Raw genomic sequence first — 20,088 nt, 5'->3', positions numbered from 1 at the left:
AAAATACCGCACCTCCCTTGTGGAAAAGGCATTCTTACACCGGCAGAGGCCTGTCAGGTACACAGACCGTTTCCAAATATCAGGTTCTAAAGCATATTTAAAACCTTAATTTTACATTGATAAACATTTTATAGAAGGTTGGTAAGTATTTAAACAAAACAGACTATATTCTCCTCACTTGAAATGACTTTTTTGACTACCAACTGATAAAAGTTAGAGGATGTTATAGACATAATGTAGTGTAAATACGATATTATTTTAGTTGTACTATGGTATGAGGGGGTCTACTTTTTGCCTGCAATTCATTTTAACCTTGTATTAGATTATTATATTTTTTTATCTATTATCTGCCAAAAAACAGTTCACTAGATATTAGAGTGTAAAATCTCACAGGTATCACACAGAATTGGGATTTTCACTGTTACCTGTGGAAATGGCTGAGGAACACGTGTGTAAAAATATGTTGCACAACATATACTTTCTATATGTATAACGATCTCTCCATTACAAATGTGATTTGTATGTGCAAGTTTGAACACAATGTATTTCTAAACAGGTTTCAAAAGTTAAAGGTTTTACACTTACCTCAGGCACCAACTCACTGTGAAAAATGCTCCTGATAACACTCATTTGGTTATAAAAAAAAAGCACAATATCACAAAACAGGAACCACCTCAATCAATACCTCTATAAGGTGTGAATACGTAAATAATACCTGGGATATGTAACATTTCAAAGCTTCATTGTGCTGATGAATCACTATTCCAAATACATACATCAAATATTGTTTCGACAACGTTAAAATTGAGAGGCTGAATTCTTTTTAGCAGTGTGTGCGGTATTGATAACAGACCTATTCTGCACAAAGGAAAAGGTTTTTTGAGAAGGATTTTACCTAACCCCCGCACACAACAGCAGGAAATGATCTGTTTCTGCTGCAGTGCACATTCCATGTTTTTCTTTAGTCCTAAAGTGTTCATTATTTGTTAGATTGCAATCAGACTAAGTGAATGCCTGTCCAAAGTGACTCATGTGGACTGCACATTTGTACACTTTTTACACTCAAGTCAGCTGTTTTTGAACCTCCCAAAGTATCCATCTTGCAATCCTCTGATTTAAGTGGAGTTTTAATGTATGAATAACAGTGAGCTTCCTGCCTGCCACAGCCACTTTACAGAAGGGAGCAGACAACCTTAGCACTGTAGTCCCACTGCTTGACTTGACTTCTATCCAACAGGTGGCTTAATTGACTTTTAAGCGTTTGAACTAATCCAAGACATCACTTCAAAAATGGAATCGTGCCAAGAACAATATATGCTCTTTTGTAATATTTTACATACTCCATCTTTAATATCCTGGAAGTTATTTTTTACTCTCCCAAGTTCATTAAGTCACAACTTTTGTGTTTGATTCAATAATATTCAAAGCAAAGCTGGAACTTAAGAACGAACTGCTCATTAAGTATTAAGCCATTTTCTTCAAATTAAAATCTCTATCATAAATTCTCTTCAACAATGTCAACAATGTTGGTGATTTTGCTAATTAGGAAAAAATGGCTATTTCTGTTAATCTTTATGGTCATCATAATACTGGGGTATATCAGTTTGTTTCTGAATTATTTCACCATGCCTCCTGACATACTAAAACACAAAACATTTAAATAAGTGTAAGAAAAGAAAGCTGCCCCTAAAAAAAAGTAGACAATATATAAATAGGAAGAAATATTTAATGCCACAAGAAATGATTAAATTAGGCTGTTAAAAAGGTGTGGTCAAGGATACTTGAATACTGAAAAACAAAACACAAACTGAAAAGAACCATTGTATTAATCAACTGACATGTAGGACCACAGCAGATGAGTGAACTGGAATTCAGAGACATCAATGTGGAAAATGTTTTATTACAAACAAAAATACCATTGTGAGCTTTATATAATAAAGACAAATAATGGTTCTTTTTGTGTAACATAACTTCCGCGTATGTATACAATGTATACACACAAAGACAATTATGGATCTAACATATATCGTGCTCATATATACAGCCATTTATGACATATTTTACTAGCAATGGCAGGTTCACAGAAGTCTGTTCCCCAACTTGCAACTACAAAAAAAACAAACATGCAGCTTCAACTCTGCTGGGATGATCCACTGGCTTAGCAACTCCTCCTTATGGCACTTCGCTTGCCCATTTCTCCAAGAAATCCTGCATGTCAAGGTTAAACATGTCTATACCTGCATCTGACAAGTGCACCCCATCAGGTCGGTACAATCCTAACTGCGAGTCCACCTGGATGCTGCCGTGACTCAGCGCTGCTCCTCCCACGGCGCCCATTTCCTTCTTCACCTTGTCGTTGGTCAGCCTGCGGATGTTCTCTGCCATTGCCGCATCCCCGCAAGTCCTCCAGGTACCGCGAGGCAGGATGTTAGACCAGACTAACAGGCAGTCCGGGAAAATGCTCTTCATGGACATCAAGTCCTTCCTAACGGCCAAAATAAATTCCTCCGGTTTCGACTTGCCCAAGTCATTTCCTCCAACGTGCATGATGATGACGTCGGGGTTAGGCCAAGTCCCCTTCATCTGCAGCAGAAAAGGAAGGAGCTGGTCCCAAGTCATCCCCTGTGTGCCTTTCCACCACAAACGCACACAGTTTGGATCCATCCCCAACTGCATACCGTACTCTGGCGATTTTGCCCTCTTCTCTGCCCAAAACACAAGTGAATGGCCGCAAATCCAAACATTCTTTACTTTTTTGCAGGCCTTACCTGCAAATGCAACACACAAGATGTTAACCTCACAAACCAGCAAAGTGTTGTGCGGCATGACGACACTTTTCATCTCACAATTCTCCACTGATTCCAAGTGCAGGGAGAAAGGAGAGGTTCCTCTGAGTTTTTTCAGTTGAGAATTACGGATTCAGATTTTACAAGTTGGCTTCAGAGATTCTCAGAACAAAAACATCAAGTCTGTGCAGAGCATTAAGAAGAAAGATGATTTCACTTTGACGCTACATTTAATTACATTAGACCGTTGTTGCATGAGAAAGGAGTGGTTCTTTTTTTAAGCTTTCTAAACATGGCTGACACAAAAGACAATGTCTTCAATACAAATAAAGGATAAGCCAATAAAGTGAAACTGACTGTGGCTTGTGCATGGTGCAACACAATGGCATTATCTGCAGCACCAGTAATTTGTCATTTGTTGCCCAACTACCTCTGCATGTGGTGAAAGTAGTCTGTCATGATGACAGCCCCATTACACAAGTGCACCATTAACAGCTTTCTGAAGAGTATGTGCTGGATGATGTATGCATTGGAGAAAACAGATGTCTGGAGTCTTCCCCAGAGACATGACGCAGGAGGTGATGCTTTTTTGTCACCATAGGTGAAACATCAGTGCAGCATTGCAAAACCAAATGTGGATTGGTATCCACGCAATGACATCACCCACTGGGAACACTAGCACGTTTCAGGTTATGCCCAAACGGCGGGAAAGTAATTGAAGACAATCTGGCAACCAGAAGATAGGATTTTTGCCCCTTTGCTCCAATGAAAGGAGCTCTCAAATGTAGGAAGTTCAGTGATGACAACGAGGTTCAAGTGTCGGCACAGGCAGCCTAGGAAATCCTTTCATTTCAAGGGAATCCACAGCCTTGTGAAGTGTGTGACTGGATGAACTGCTAGAGTAGTATATGAAATTGAATATCTTCCAAATCTGTTAAGCATGTTTGGTGAATAATTCACAAATTCCTTTATTGACTTAGCCTCATATTTCAAAAAGTGGTCAAATCTAAAATGCTGTTCAACATACAGACATCCTCTGAGTACACATCAATAGCTTTACACAAGTATACTCACCCAAACTATGTCCTTGCAAACACATTATCAAGGAACAGAACTGTAATCCAAAGGTGTTCATGGCAATTTTGACAGAATAAATTTAGCTAATTCTGTTGTATTTAAACCCATTCCTTGACCTCACTCACCACTGTTAACAGAAATGCTATGATCACACTTTCTTGAATCACATTATCGAATCGCATAAATGCAGTAAAACACAAGATGTTTGCCACCGATATAAATCGACGAGTCAGTGTACTGGAGATTTGATACACACAGTGGGGATACTGTACTGGGGAGGAGTGGACGTGAACTGGCTGGGCCTCTGTCACAGGTACTGCAGCTTTTCTCACCGTCTGTAAGATGGCAAGTGAAGAGTGACACTGTCGCGTTCAATGGCTGCACTAACACACTGCATAGTCTTTCAGAATATTTACAGTGCCGACAGCCAAGATGTTTAGAACAGGAAAGACCAAAATTACTGGGATCAAAATGCTTTTGCATGTTAAACCCCAGGAACTGACGTAAAAGGAGCTAGACTGTCTGTCCACAGACTTTTAAAAAACAGCAGGGAATTCCAAAACGTGAAGTGTGAACTTGGAAGCAACAAAGCACAGCCGCGGCAACAAGCAAAATAAAAGTTAAAATCTGAACAGAGCTTCAGTTCTACCAGATGTTCTCCATGGGTTGCCAATAACGTACATAATAATTTTGCATTAATAGTCGTCACATTATAATAGATTTACAAAAGGCAGCTAAGAGCTCCTGAACAACAGTCTGAGGAGAAATAGCAGCACACAAATACAGCAGCTACTAAGCCTATCCAGTTCATATAGAATACTCTCTTGACTACCACAAGGATCCTGTAAATTCACACTACAGGTAGCTCAACAATGTCATCGAGAAGGACTTATCTTGTCTTGCATTAATGAGGCGCTAGATTACGTTTTAGGGTCCCACTGATTCAGCTCTTTGGACCTGCGCAATGACTACTGGCGAGTTGAGGTGGCCCCCAAGGACAGGCCAAAGACTGCCTTCTCTATAGGTCAGGGGCTGTGGTAATATACTGTCACGCCTTTCTGACTATGCAATGCAATTCCCAGGCCACCTTCCAATGGCCAATGTAAAGGGTACCAAGTGGCGTGCTCACCTCAGAGTGCCCAGTGTACCCGGATGAACTGCTGGTGCATACACCCTCATTTTCTGAGGTCCTGGACAACTAAGAAAGGTCATGGACTGCTTAAGGAAGACAGGTCTCAAGCTTCATCCAAAGCAAAGTCCACTCCTGTGGCAAGAGGCTCGCATCCTGGGACAGATCACTGGCCACAAGGAGTCTCCGCAGACCCCAGAAAGGTGGCCACACTCCTGACGGCTCAGGACTTCAGGGGTTTCATTGGACTGGCCTCCTACTTATGCCATTATGGTGGTAAAAATAGGTTTAAGGAAACTAAAGCCCTTTTTCACCTCCAATAAATCACCACAGAAAGACTAGACCGGAGCGCATCCTGGCAAACAACAGACACAAAGCAGGATATAGCCTAGACAGGACACCAGTCAATCACAGGGCACATACAGACACACACACACACACACACACAAACCAGTGCCAATTTTCCCAGAAGCCAATTACCCTTCCAGTATGTCTTTGGACTGAGAGGCAGCAATGCTAACTACTGTACCACTGTGCCACCCTAAAACCCAAACAGCACACTGTAAATCCATGAACTTGTACCCGTAAGGGAAAGTAACTAGACCTTCACAAATAGAACAATGTACCTTTCAAGAATCAAAGCCCCCCCAATTACCAAAACAATAAGACCTGTTCATCCGTAGTATACTTGTATGCTTATATCATTGTTATCACCCACAAAAACTATTAATTTAAGCGAATTCAGCTTGTGTATATTAAAGCAAATCTACCGGAGTTTTTGGTGATTTAGAATGTTTTTCCGTCTCTTACTGTATGTATATAGCTGCATTTGCTGAATTTTAATATCTTTCAGTATATGATTCTTTTAAAAGGAACACATCTGATTATTAGTGTTCTATAACACCACATATGCAGTTTCCTTACATATAGTTGAACAATATTATAATGCAATTAAGTTACTTAAAGAAAGTACAGCAGTTTCAAGTACAAAATTCAAAACATTCTTAGCTCCTTAAACTAGGTACTAGAGGACACTAAATTGTACAAGTGATTCATGTTTTTAGGCAACTACTGCAGTCAACATAGATACATGTGTTTTTGGGGTTAACCTTCAGTGTTCCACCCAGTCACACTTAAACACTAGAAAAACCATGGCTTAATCGGCCTCTGAGTTCATCTACAGACTTGACTTTTAATAAGCTGATCGCTGCAAGTCCTGACTTGAGATTTGCAGTAAACGAAAACCACAACAGGAAACAGAAGTCACACATGCCAGCTCCTAGTACCCCTGGCACCCTTGTGCTGCTTCATGTTTCTAGTGTTACTTTCATCCATGAAAAACATCTGTTGAAAAAGAAACTTTCACCACATATAAACTGCAAAGCATATATAAACAAACAGACAAAATCTGCTTAAACACAGTGTTACTCCATCAAAAGTGCAAGGCAAGGAAAAAGTGGTCAAGGTCATTCTTAATTTATGAAACTCTGTCAAATCAAAGTTAAACAATAAAGTAGACTAAAACAATTACAGATGTTTGGCTGTTTCATTCGTTGCAAGTTCCCTTGACCAATGCAAATATATTTTTCCTGGTTCATGGCAGTTAACTTAACTTTCTCAATGATAGAAAAATAATTAGATTTCAAAAGGAGAAGTATGTACCTGGCAGATTTTTCTGACTGTCAGGGTCTTTCTTTTTCAATTGAGAATCCTGCTGTTCTTTTTTCCGTCTCATTCTTTCTTTAAACTCTTCCAGCTGGATGAAAAAGGGAGACATATCAAGTTTAGGCTGTAATAAAACACTGGAACCAGTGTGATTGTTAAATATTAAAAAATAACTGAAAACAAAGGGACGTGAGCATTTACGAATATGTTTAAACTTTAGAATGAATATCGACAAAAACCTTCAGTTTTATTGACTTCTTATGATGAACTCACAAAATCCAGCTACAAACATTCTGCAACATCTGCTGAACCTTTGAAATAGTCACAAAGAAGCAAGAAAACACAAACTGGCATCTTTTAAGAGAAAAGACAAACGAGAGTGCCTATACCCGTTTCTTCTGTTTGGGTTTAAGACCTTCAGATAGTTGTGGTGGGTCGCTGTTGCCCGTCGGCCCGGGGGAGACTGCAGAAGACTTCTCCTGTCTGCAAGCAGGCGCCACCTCCACAATCACGGACTCCTTGCTCTTGGCCCGCGCAGTCGGGCTAATTTTCACCGTGTTGATTACTCGCAGGTAGCGCCTCGAAGACGGTTTGTCCTTGACGGTCACGGCGGGGGAGACGACGGCAGCACTTTCCGAGGCCGGGGCGAGACCACACGCCGGGCCCCCTGCAGGTTCCTGGGAATACACCGGCAGCCCAGCCAGGGGGTTCTGTGGGAAGGGGGGGTAACCAGACAAAAGTCCGCCCGATAACTGGAGGGGGGGGAAGCCTGGCGGGGCCGCCTGAGGAGACGTGAGCCCAAGAGCCGAGTGAGACTGGAAACCCACTGGCGGCTCCCATGGAGGTAACGGCACACCAGCAGAAACCCCTTGCAGAAAATGCAGCAGGGGCTGACCAGGAGGTCCCATCTGATAAGTGAAAGGATAACCACCCAGCTGGTCGGAGAAACTAGGGGAAGGCACGTCTGGCGGAGGGGGAAAACTAGGCCACCCGGCAGCCATGGGCAGCACGTGGCCCGCAGAACCGTCGGGCACGGGCCCGAACGCTTGGTATTGAGAATACTGTGGCACAGAGTAAGCCGGCGACTGGGGGGGGAAAGACGGAGCAATGGGAGCAGTTGGAGAGGGAGGAACGGAGTGGTGCGTCCGGCCGACACCCTGAGAAGTCACGGGGATCTCCATCGGCCTTTTCTCCTCTGTGATGCTCCTTTCCGAAGGCTGCCACTCCGATTCTGGGGACTTCGTCTGGCTGCGCTGTCTGACCACGTTCCTAGTGGCTGCTCCTGTTTTAACCGGCTCTCTGTCCGAGGAATCGCACGACTTTGATTTCAGCTTCTTCCCATAGAGGCGTTCCTGAGTCCTTATTGCCAACTTACTTACTTCAGCCATCCCAATGTCCAACCCTATTGTTCGGAGAAGTGTCTGGATTTTATCATAATTCTGGGCCGCATCTTCATCTTCTCCCTCCTCTTCTTTCACTGCTGCAGGGCTCTGCCTCTTGGACATATCAGATTTGGGATGGAGATCATCTGTAGATGCGTCCTCGCCGTAGAGAAACTTCTCCTCATCTTCAATGTGCAAAAAACCCTTCCAGTTCTCCTCTGAGCTAAGCAGGTCATGTTTAATTCCCAAAATGCGGGAAAACCCACTGCTATCCTTACTGGCCTTCTCGTGAGGAAGAAGGAAATCATCCTCTGGTTCATGGGATTTCCTTCTCTCTTCCTTGCCCTCATGGGGGAAAGAGTGCTGAGGAACAGGCCTGCTGGTTTCTGGCACAGAGGACTCTTCCCTTGCTTCCCTGAGCAGAGTGGAGAGGAGGCCAGAATCCACCCCTTTGTTGAGAGTGTTGAGGAATCGCTCAATCTGCATAGATAAGTTACTGCTTCTCTTCACCCCTGAGGCTTCACTGCCATTATTCTGTGAAAGCAGAGAAGATCCATTAAAACACAGGATTGTAGAAAAAAAAAGTGATACAGGAATTTTTTTTCTCTGTCTAACCCATATATCATATACTGCAGCACGTTTTTGAAGAGCTCAAATCAGATGTCTGTTGTTTTTAAGGAGTGTAACGCAGATCTTTCTCGTCTGATGAGGCATCAAGCCCGATATGACCTGCACAAAATACTTCCCAAAAATGACAAATTTGACAACTGAACAAAACAGAAAAATGGTAAAACAAGTCTCAAACCTTATTGTTGAAGTCTGGTTCCATTCCAGGATCATTCGGTTTCTTCAAAATAGGCTTCACAGGCAAGGCAGGAGCAGTAAGATGCCGCATATAGCCGCCAGCCTCTGGAGGAAACCGTTTTCTGTAGCTCTCATCCTCCACTGCCCTGAAGGACTTAAAGTCCCCAGCCTCAGTGGTCCTGCCACTCCGGCCTTGGTGACTATTCTCCCTGTCTATAAGGGTTCTCTTTTGAGCTATATGCTTCTCCAGGATTTCCAGCTCCCTCTTCTTGCTAGCAAACTCCAGATTCCAGTAGCTGTTACTGGTTTCTAAGTGCTGGGACAATGGACTGGGACTAATGCTCTGGCTGCTAAAACGCTCTGCATTTCTCTCTCTTGTGTAACTCCCATTTCCGCTACTATTGGGGCTATCTCCGTGCCTGTGGTGACTGTCACCGCCTTCTCTACTTCTGTTCCAGCTGCGCCTCCTGCTACTACTCCGAGATCTTTGCCTACTGCGGTACCCACTGTGCTCCCTGCTCCAGCTACGTTTCCTGCTCCCACTCCGAGATCTTTGCCTACTGGGATGCCCGCTGTGTTCCCTACTCCAGCTTCGCTTCCTGCTTCCACTCCGAGATCTTTGCCTACTGGGATGTCTACTCTGCTCCCTGCTCCAGCTACGCTTCCTGCTTCCATTCTGGCTACATTTTCCACCATCATTCCAACTCCTGTCTCTGCTCCTACTTCGACTGCATTTTCTACTGCGACTCCAGCTGTATTCCCTGCTTGTACTCCGGCTGTCTCTCCTCCTGCAGTGACTACTACTTTCCCTGCTCCTGCTGTGATGGCTGCTCAGATATCTGCCCAGTTCCCTGCTTCGACTCCTACTGTGTTTTTTACTGTGACTCCAGCTGTGTTCACTGCTTCTGCTGCGACTGTGGCCTCTAAGCCTGGTGTCCTCTATCCATTCAGTGGGTCGGCACATATCTGAGCTTCTCCTCAAGACTTCTAGGTCCATGCCATACTCTGAAACCATGTCATTTTCCTCTGCAAATTCTCTTGATCTCTTCTCTTGCTGCAACGGGTACTCAGGGTTTGACCCTTGCAAGTCAATGTCCCCATGGTCCTCCCTGGAGGGCAAAACACAGTGGCTGTGTCTTTTCAGTCTTATGACAATACATCTTAAAAAGAACAACATTAAAGCCTCCGTGTTCTTACAAAGCTCATTCACTCAAAAGCGCAAAAGCTTTCAGTGGCTACTGATCAAGTTTAGTAGAGGTCTAGTAAACATACCTTAGCGAACTTCAGGAATTAGCACACACAATGTGTGCATTTAATCATCACGCTGTGTGCGCTGATTAATCCTCTATTATTAACATTCAAAAACTCATAAAACATTTTACAAATTAAACATATATAATCAGATATTATCCAAGAAGTCTACAGACTATACCACTTTTCAGCAAGAGAAATGAATGACACAAGAGCAGTTCCCACTGGTGTGCACAGAACTAAACCAAAAATACAATAACTGGGACATAATTTAGAGCAGAGGACCTGCATGATTATATTCCAAGTAGCCACTAAGGTATTTCTCTGATTGTAGAGATTTTCACATTAAGTTTCCAACAGCATGAGACAGACATAATACGCAGATACTTTGCATGACAAATTGCATTCTAATGTAAAAACAAAAAGGGAAACTAAAAACCCTTTTCTTAGCCTCATGGAAAATCCAAGACTTGTTTTGTCATAATACTGCAGTTGTTGAGAAAAACTATTTGAAATTCAAATGCCGTTCTGATCACCAACCAGTGAGGTTCACAACCAGCAATGAAGAGCAGAATCCTGAAGGTGAAAAACACATTGCTTGGCTTATGAGTGAACACTGAAGCTGATCAGAAGCTGTTCATGTCTTTTCATTATAGCTGACTTCTGGCTCCTCTCTATTTCAACAATTCAGAAGACACTGAATGACATTTCAGCTGCTTACACTCGCAGAACTCTTATACCTGCATCCTCGAACTGAGCTAAAAGAAAGCCACCAGCTAACGCAGTACCCAGGTCTAATGGTGCCTGCTGTTCAAACCATTTGCAATGCCCAAAGTGAAACTCACCCTCGGTGGAATAGTTTTTGATCATTTTCCTCATCAAAGGAACTGAGGTTAACTTTCAGGTTCGATATATTGGGACCTATTGAGTCTTTCAGGAACTTGAAGGTCATTTTCTTCTAAAGAAGGGGACATGAGGGCACAAAAGAAAACAGAAACTATAAATGGGCAGCACTCTTTCACACAAGAAAAAACTATTTTTTCATTCATTCACTCTGGTTTACATGCAGTCTTGTATGCACAGAAAAAGAACTGAAATTCTTATTCTGTAACATTAATTAGCATTCACTTTGACAGAGCCGTAATACCACAAAGGATGCCTTCCGTTCACTGGGACAGACTTCTCAGCTTTACAGAGTCCAGCACCGTTTTCTAAACTACAACTATACAAATAAAAAACGGAAAAGAACCTTTTCTCTTGCTTTGAAGCCGACGGTCTCACTCTCAGAACGAGAGCTGGGAATCGCTGTGTTTTTAAGTTTCTTTATTCGTACTGCCTGGTCCCTTTGATCATCAGACGCAACCTGGAAAGTGAGAGATTACCGACGTGTGTGTTCAATCCATAAATTACTGATGACTGTTAACTCACAGACCATTATGAATTTATTGAAATTCAATTTTTTACATAAAATCAATAATGTCATGTCAGAAAATATCAATTCAGACAATTTATTTTACCTCTGAGACTTACATAACCCTGGTCCTTCCATGCATCCACTATCAGAAAGGCACACGTGACATTTTTGCTCATTGAACGTACGCAAAATGGATTTCTGTATTTTTCATTTTATGAGCTTTTGGTAAAAAAAAAATGCTGCATTACACGGAGTATACACTTGTAAACCTAAATTATCTTGTTTTGTAATACCAGTTAATAAAAAAAGTTACAATCGCGAGCAGCTTTGGATTCAAGAGAGATTATTTTCTGCATAATAAAAGGCAAGAATCTGGACAACAGGAGACCCGATACTGTCCTGTAATGGGTGAAGCCCTGCTTACACTGACTGCTAGCACTGCGAGGTCAGAGCCACAGTGGTGTACTTACATGGACTGCTGTGAACTCCACTTCATCAGAGATACTGAGCCTGTCCTCGCCCATGACCTCGCTTAGGCAAAAGAACATTCTCGGGCTGCGTTTGCACTTAATGAACCCACAGGATGCCCCCATGTCAACTACCACACCCTAAAAGGGAAACAAACACAGATGACTGTACACACAAAGCTGTTGGTTTTGGCAAGTTGACCAACTTCTATGTTCATTAGATTGGACTTTTTTGCCATTCCATTTTTCTGTTTTTTGTACTGTTTTTTCTTTGGCAGTTAAATGCAGGGCTGTTCCCTGCTCTGCGCTGTGCTTGGGGATACGGTGTGCAAACAAAAGTTTGGCATGAGCTGATGAGATAAAGAATGGTGCCCCGCTGGCGTCAGCAGCTCCCAGCTTCTATCATCACGCATTCAAGCAAGACGTAATTGCTACATTAAGCCCTCAACTGAACACCAGGTTATACTCCTGAAGGCACGGGTTTCAAGGATTTCTATATCCTGTGTATTTGCAGCCATCAAGTCTCTGCATAAAACCTATGTAACAGCTTCTGGCCACTGTTGGATTATAAGAAATTAGGCACATCTATCTTTCCAATCTGAGCTACTGAACAGGAAGAGGGAAGACACTAAGTATTATACCATACACATTGGGGATAAGCTGAAAACTGCTGTGGACGGGTGACTGACAGGCCGTGCCATGATGATGAAGATGATGACTGGTTGGTCACCTCTCAGGAAACAAAGCTGGCACGGTGACAAAGTTTTGTACTTTCTTACAGCACCCATGTGTATGGCTAAAAGAGTATTCCAGAAGATTTGTACTTTACAGCTTTTCTCATTTATAGACTAGGTGCTCACCTGCTATGGGTGTACTGATTTGTGTTCAGTCATGGAGAGGTATGCAAACTGTAAAAAGGACTCCTTAAAACGTTTCATGCATTCTATTCATTTCATACTGCAAAATTGTGTGCACACAATCTGGGTCTACTGTACAATGGAGAAAAATCCCATAACTCACCCTCACCCCAAAAGAAAGGGCGAGACCAAATTTGCCATCCTTTTACAGCTTCAATAAACACTATTTTAGACCAACAAGCTTTTTGGGCATTAAAAAGCAATTCAGTACACTCTGAAAGGCTCAGAGTTTTGATAGAACATCTAACGTTGAACGCGCAGAAGCTTAATACACTAACAAGCTTGAGAAAAGTTACTAACGGGGAGCACATGATAAATGCATTATTCTCAGCTGTGGGAAACAAGCTTACTGTGTCTCGAGTTTCCTTAGTAAACTGGAACGTGTCGGGCAGGATCTCAATGTTGATGGCGCGTTCTGCCCCAGTGCTTCTCTGTGTGGAGATGTTGAACTGCACATGATCGCCTTCAAACACAGTCATCTCGGTCTGCAAGTCCCTCGCTCCAAAAGGCAGCTCTTGGTCTGAGCCGTTTATCCTCACCAAGACACGGCCTGGGAAAGATTCAGGTCCAGCAATCTGCAAGTACAAGCAAAATTAATTCTCAGCATCACTCTAGTTCAGAAAAAGAAAACAGTTTCTAGGTGGGCTGGCCTGAACTTTTACACAAGATCTGAGGTCTGTCAGACCTGTGTAATCAAAACTGCCGGGAGCGCATTTTGTGCCTGATTCCTCCTTATGCAAGTTAAATTACACTTCTTTGACCTCATAATGTCTCAACACAAAACGTTACTAGCTGGACTTACTGCAGCAGAAACAATTTGCTAATTATTATAAAGAATCATCTAAAAAAGTAACAAAGTTACCTGTTTTGTGTTGCAGACTTTTACTGTTGGCTTGATGACCACTCCATCATACAGCTTTGTACCGACATCCTCAAAAACAACAGTCCTCTGTGGCAGAATCTCTGAGGTCACTGCTTTCCACTGAAAAGACAAACCAGCCATAAGATCTCCTTTGACCTCCTGTGATCGCAGCACTGTGGCAGCCACACAATCCTTCAAAGTATTAGAACACAACAGCAATTCTCCAAGAAAGCACAGCAAATACAAAGATTAAAAGGTGCTAAGAAACAATGTGACAGAATGGAGACAACATCCCTAGATTCTGCTGGTCGTAGATAACTTCTATGTTTGGAGAAATACAGACAAAGTACTACTTTGGCTTCCTTCTCTGCAAGGTAGGACATATTTTGTATTTCTCATGTGGTGTGTTGAAGGATACATGGAAGAAAAAAGAGGTTTCCTGAAACACTTAACATAAAATGAATATCTTTTTTTTTATATTTGTTTTTTTATTCCGAATCGAGATGGAAGTAAACAAGAAAGACATTAAGACTATTTCACACACTACAGCCCTACCTTCTCTTTGTCCTTGGTGACAGTGGGGGCTGCCAGAGTGGATTTCTTTTCCACAACCTCCACAATTCTCTGCTCGAATGGCGTTCTACAGGACACCGGGTTCTCAGGAAGCTTCTTGATTCTTGCTCCCTTCTCCTGCCCTGCGCTCTCATCCTAAGGGAAAAAGCAATTATTTCAATGCTGGGCACCATTTGGACTCAAATAAAAAAAGCAATGGGAACAATGTGGCATGATTTCACAAAAGTGTCAGCACCGTTACAGTGTAGCAGAAACGTGTTGTAAGTGTGTGTCTAGCTGACAGTGAAATCCAGTCCTACATATCAGCCTAAGGTCTTTCTCACCATTTCTCTGGCCTCCCTGGTGTGACGGAAGGAACCCGTCAGGACTGCGATGTTAGTGGCCCTCCTTAGCTGTGTACCGAGGCTCTTGACAATGTTGAATTGCACACGGTCCCCCTGCATCAGAGCCACGCTACTGTCGTCCTCTCCAAACATCAGCACTCTGTCCCCGCCGTACACCTTGGCCTCAATGCGGCCAGGAAGAGCACCTTCCTGGGATTCCTCATTTGCCTGAGGTCATGGTCAACCAAGAGAGGTGAAGCTAAATTAGATGGCTCTTACACAGTACAAAAACCATACAGTAGTCTTATTATGGATGGAAAATGATCGTCTCAGATGTAAAAACGTAAATGCATCGAGATAGTCCTTGGAAATATTTAATATGAAGTAAAAGTGACCAGCTGAGTGTTACCTGGACACCGCGTAGATCTCTGGTAACAGTTCCTTGAAAAACCTGATCACTTAAGTCCTCAGAGCCCCCCGGCACTATCAAAACATCAGTTGTCCTCAACCTCCCCTAAAAACAAAGTCAAAATCACATATGGAAAGAACGCACACAGAGAATATCAAATATCTAACTAATCTTCTTACAATGTGAAGTATTTCATGACAAGTCACAGAACCACATGGTAACCTGTGGGAGCTACAGTAAACAGTCCTAAGCCAACTCCACTCATCACAAGGACAGGGGCTTCAAGAAACTCCTCCAACTTTCTTTTAACACACTGATCCATCCGTTAATTTGAAAAGTCCACCTCCTTTAATTTCACTAACAAACATATTTCTGAATCGTTTCATTCATAGACTTGGGAGGAGGAATGTATTTTGTGAAGTTTTAATATTTTCCTAAAATATGGAGGTTTACATGCATGTTCGTTCTGTAAATCAGTAGAAAACATGGAAAGTCTTCAACTTGTTTGTAGGAGCTGTAAGGGTTGGTTGGGTAATCTCTCCAAGAGGGGTGCATCTGAGAACTACGAAAGGACATGAATTTTTCCGACTTTAAAATATCCTTTTATTTTTTTATCCTTTTAAAATATCCTTTATTTTTGTCGGATAAAGAGAATATGAAATTTGCACTGAGAATCCTGCACTACCTGCTATAAGGTAAAATCCAAGTTGTGCTGAACAAGCATTGAAATACTGAATTACTGTTTAACTCCAATATTAGAGAATTTAATACATCTTCCTTTCGTGAAAATGACTGCATCACAAAAGAGACATGGCAGTGTTATCACAGTCCACCTAACAGCACCAGCCCATATCGCTGTTACCCGGTCCGGTGGCTCCCTCGCAGCCTCCCGTCCCGCACAGGGCCTGGGCCCAGAACCAGGACCAGGGCTCGGGCCCACGTGGTGGGACGGGGAATCCCAGAACATCCGAGAAGGCCTGGACGGCCCTCTGTGGTCTGGTGGGCCAACAGACATACCACCCTGTGTGGGGAAAGGGTGAGCAAGATGTTTCAGGCCGTGCAGTGATGACGGATACGTGTCCCTGCAACCAATTCCTATACTTGAAATGAAATTGAATATTTCACACTGCATCCCTATTCTAAAGGGCTCATGGAAGACAGAACAGAATTGAAAAATACACTGATCCAAAACAACAGGCTTTATGACACAGTAGCAGGACTGTGGCCGTTATCACAGTAGTAATTTCAAGAAAAATAAAAGAACTTCATGTGTATGTCAGTGGGTCACATATGGCTTCGTGGCTATTGTGTCAGATTGTTTTAACCCATATTCATACCACCAAAAAAAACATCATAATGCAGATACCATACTGCCCAACCCACCCAACCCTACTTCTGTCCATCAGATCTGACCCACACTGGAGTTCAACCCTCTTGTCTCCTTTGGCCTTCCCCCAGTAATCAGCCATCTGAGTCTAAGAGATAAGCAGAAGTCATTTGAGCAGGGCAGCACCTGCCATCAGGACAAACAGGCTGACCTTATCTCTCATACCCTCTGGCCTTGATAAGAGAGAGAACACTGATAAAAGGAGAGGAATACAGTCCATGTTATGTGTATATAACCTATTGTATATTATCTACATGCTTATTTAATTTGCAAGGCATTTGGTCATATTTTCTTCTATTCTTCACTCTATTTTAATGTTCTCAACTTCCTTACTTCATTCTTTAGCTTTTCCTGATCCTTCCTGCAATCCCTATGTGACATTCCACTGCTGCCCATTGTATAAGGCACAATTAGATTTGTAATTGTTTGAGTCTGCTGAGTACCTGGTTTTACAGCAGTAACCCTTCTCATGCCACAAATCCACCTCCCTTCGCTAAAGCACACTTCTGTCCACCTCATGCATTTTACTTTATTCAGGAACGACCAATACTGTTAACTTCACTAATCTTGCATGTTAAGGTATACACATACGGGTGTATATAGAGTTGCGTGAAAACCTAAACATTAAGTAAGGGTTTCTTGGCAGGAAGCAAAGCAAAGAAACAACTTAGAATTCATATGTATGTAGTCCTTGGAAGAACACAGAAGAGTATATAACTTTCAGGTACTCTCTGCATGCTTCAACGCACTTTTCAAAGCTTAAAAAGTATGAAAATGTGAAAAAGTCATGGACCTACAACCGATTTTATATTCACCCCTTCTTCTCTTGCTCTCTCATCACTCGGCATGTTTTTCAAATACGTAAATACAGTAACATTAATCACAGAGGCCTACCTCATTGTGCGCTTGCACGCAACACAGCAACAGAAATAAACTTTTAGTGATCCTTCTCTAAAGGCCCAGGATGAGGCCTTGCACATTTGTAGCCATTCCTGACATTCTACTGGCAGACTTATAAGAGTCCTCCCAGCCATCTCTTGGGCACTCACACCCCAGGGGGTCCCAGCCTCCTCGTCTTGCGGCCAGCAAGTCAGTCCTCAACCAAGCCAGTTAAACCAATTCTACTGTGGCTACAGCATTCAATAAACCTTTCAACACACTGAAATCGTGGGTGCTGTTATTCCTTGTCAATTAAGAATGGGGTGCATACACAAGCACTACAGAGGCCAAAGGCATGTTAAAAACCCCTCAGTGCAAAAAGAAAAAGGCCTTAACTGTCTTAAAACAAGAAGGGTGGAGAAACTGAAGAGTTTAAAGCAGTCTGAGGAGTCACGTTATGTCCATGCTTACAATCCTTAATGAAACATACAGGTTGTTTTATTGGAATAGCAGCAGGGGTTTTGTTTCCCCACTCAGTAGTTTGGGAATGTAGTTACTCATGAAAAGCAGTAGTTAAAAGGCAACCTCCAATGCATCTAACAGCTGAACACTGTCAAGGTGAGCTGAAACACAAACCTGCAGGTAGGTGTGTGTGTGTGGCCCCGCAGGACCAGGACTGGGGGAGCCGGTGCCTTAAGGAACAAGAGGTTCCTTTCAGGTTGAAGAGCAAAAGAAGAAAAAAACACGGTCTCTGAAGTCAGCTTCAGACAGGTGAAGAACGTGAAAATGGCCATACAGCAGAAATGGTGTTTATTTTCCTTCCTTTGACTTTTCAGCGTGGAATTAACCTCTGCTTGTTCTTTTCCAGCTCCCCTTCCAACCTCTGTACTACTCTTCTCTTCAGTGGGCTTTTGGAAAAAAAATACTCTTTTACTGTATTTTGTTCTGCAGTGCAAGTTTCACCGCCCAGCCTCGCTGAATTAACCACAGGATGGTACAACACGGCCGTCAGTTCTTAGAACGATAAAAACCGAAAACACCAGACGAAAGTGCCATCACACCGATTTGCACAAAAATTCACTCAGCGCAAATGATATCCCGTCTTTCATTCTCTTTTTAAAAACTGAAATGGGATACAATGGCACACAAAATACGGGAGGTGACCCTAAAAACACCAACTAGCTTAACAGCTGAAAATAGTCAAGCATGTCAAATTTATGCAAGTATTACTCTACGGTGCTGTCAAGGTTTGCTCAACGTATTCATTCACGTACTATTCGTATTAGAAACGACATCAAGATCTTACCGAAATTACATTAAAACACAAATACAGGTCTCATTCCTAAACTTAAATCGCACATTTTTCTTTTTTTTTTTTAAATCTCGTCACTTCGGCCCCCAGACTCGAACCCGTAGCCGAGTCCCGATGTATAAACAAGATGCCGAAGAAAAAGCCATGGGTTTTACCTGCTCGGGAAAGCCCATCGCCAGCGGGCAGTAGTCTCGGTCCGTTTTCCTCATCGGGACGGCCGTGCTGTCGGAGTCGGGGTGCCCGCGGCCCCTGGGTGGAAAGGGGGTCCCATCCCAGCATCTGTCGGGCCCTCCGTCACGACTCGGCCTGCCTCGGTACATTTCAGCGTGCAGCGCCTACTCCCAACCAGCGCAAAGCTGCAAACTGCCACTAAGTGTTTTGTTTATTTCTTCTTAAACCCAGTCCCTCATAAAGCGACCGCCACCCTCCCTGCTCCGCAGTCCCTCGATTTCTGGTGGTGATTTGTTTACATTTCCAGTCGCGCACTCTCGCTCCTCGCTCCTCTGCCCTCGGTGGACACGGAGAGCTGTGGGCCGACTGAACCAAACCAAGAGTTTATATCGCGCTGCATACCTGCCGTAGTCCGCTGCCACCTCGTAGTATACTCGGCTGTGCACTGTTCCGTGTAAAACCGATCACAGATGCGCAGTGTGAATGACAAAATCCGTGTGGTATTACTTTTAGTGTTGCACAGAACGAGACATTTATAAAAGATTGTCCGTTTTCATGTCATCCTGCGTTATCAAGCGCGATACAAATCTTGAATTCTTTGCAGTTTCTACCAACCACATCTACTACTTTCTGAGTATTTTGAAAATTACATTCTTTTTGACGAAGAAGAGTTATCTTCCAAATTATGTTACAAAGCCAAAGAAATGGTTTTGGGTTTTATTTTTGGAGTACTGGTGTGCCAAACAACAACAGATCCAAAAGCAAAGCCTTTTTTCTAAGGCTCAACAGGAGGAGCTCTTCCAAACAGCTAAATGGACCACATCACACGAGGTCTAAAATGCCAGTGTAAAGGGTTATCAATCGATTGGACAATATAACAATAAAACACAGTTTTGAAAACAACAACAGCGTTGCTAGTCAGCCAACCCTTGATGTTGTGAAAACAAAAATAATGTTAAAAGTAACCCCCATCGACATCAGTACACTTTTGACGACACGCATATTGCTTTTACGCGTTTATGAAACACTGTCACACAGCGTCAAGTGTTAGAAGTCAATAACCCTAAATTTCCTTTTCTAATCCGTAAGCAAATTTAAAACATTTATATCGATTACATCACTTCCAGCTCGTCCTTATGGCGACAGTCGAATCCATTATCGAGCAAGACAATTTGTTTTCACATCATATAAAAGTCCAAAGTTCCTAAAGCGGATCTTTTCTGATGCTCCTTCTTTGTTCCGGTGTACTTTTGCTTTAAGTATTTTTAAAAATTCATAAT

The 20,088-nt window shown here is 42.7% G+C and overlaps 1 protein-coding gene across 3 annotated transcripts; it reads right to left on the bottom strand.

The window, feature by feature from the left end:
• Positions 1-1,884: 1,884 nt before the first annotated feature.
• Positions 1,885-19,167, bottom strand: LOC148820231 (uncharacterized). 3 transcript variants are annotated; one of them, XM_088933731.1, is made up of 14 exons: positions 18,793-19,167; positions 15,922-16,080; positions 15,060-15,164; positions 14,651-14,878; positions 14,310-14,462; positions 13,755-13,874; positions 13,243-13,467; positions 11,979-12,116; positions 11,344-11,457; positions 10,940-11,052; positions 8,845-9,952; positions 7,047-8,573; positions 6,655-6,748; positions 1,885-2,768 (listed from the first exon to the last, which is right to left on the bottom strand). In XM_088933731.1, the coding sequence occupies exons 1-14, from the start codon at positions 18,955-18,957 to the stop codon at positions 2,173-2,175; spliced, it is 4,845 nt and encodes a 1,614-aa protein (XP_088789857.1). In that variant the 5' UTR covers positions 18,958-19,167; the 3' UTR covers positions 1,885-2,172. The 3 variants fall into 3 exon arrangements, with proteins under 3 accessions (XP_088789857.1, XP_088789859.1, XP_088789858.1); XM_088933733.1 differs by having other exon boundaries at positions 1,885-2,583; XM_088933732.1 differs by lacking the exon at positions 1,885-2,768 and adding an exon at positions 3,900-4,198.
• Positions 19,168-20,088: the final 921 nt, after the last annotated feature.

Source organism: Atractosteus spatula, chromosome 15, assembly GCF_055471065.1.
Source record: "Atractosteus spatula isolate fAtrSpa1 chromosome 15, fAtrSpa1.hap1, whole genome shotgun sequence".
Taxonomy (NCBI): domain Eukaryota; kingdom Metazoa; phylum Chordata; class Actinopteri; order Semionotiformes; family Lepisosteidae; genus Atractosteus; species Atractosteus spatula.
Note: the sequence above shows the minus strand (reverse complement) of the source record. Positions and strands in the feature narration are given on the sequence as shown.

Coding starts and splice junctions, on each gene's coding strand:
- LOC148820231 (XM_088933731.1), bottom strand. CDS start 18,957: ATGTACCGAGGCAGGCCGAGTCGTGACGGAGGGCCCGACAGATGCTGG. Junction 14,463..14,650: donor CCAGGGAGGCCAGAGAAATG/GTGAGAAAGACC, acceptor TTTTTCCCTTAG/GATGAGAGCGCAGGGCAGGA. Junction 12,117..13,242: donor CTAAGGAAACTCGAGACACA/GTAAGCTTGTTT, acceptor TTTCCCTTTTAG/GGTGTGGTAGTTGACATGGG.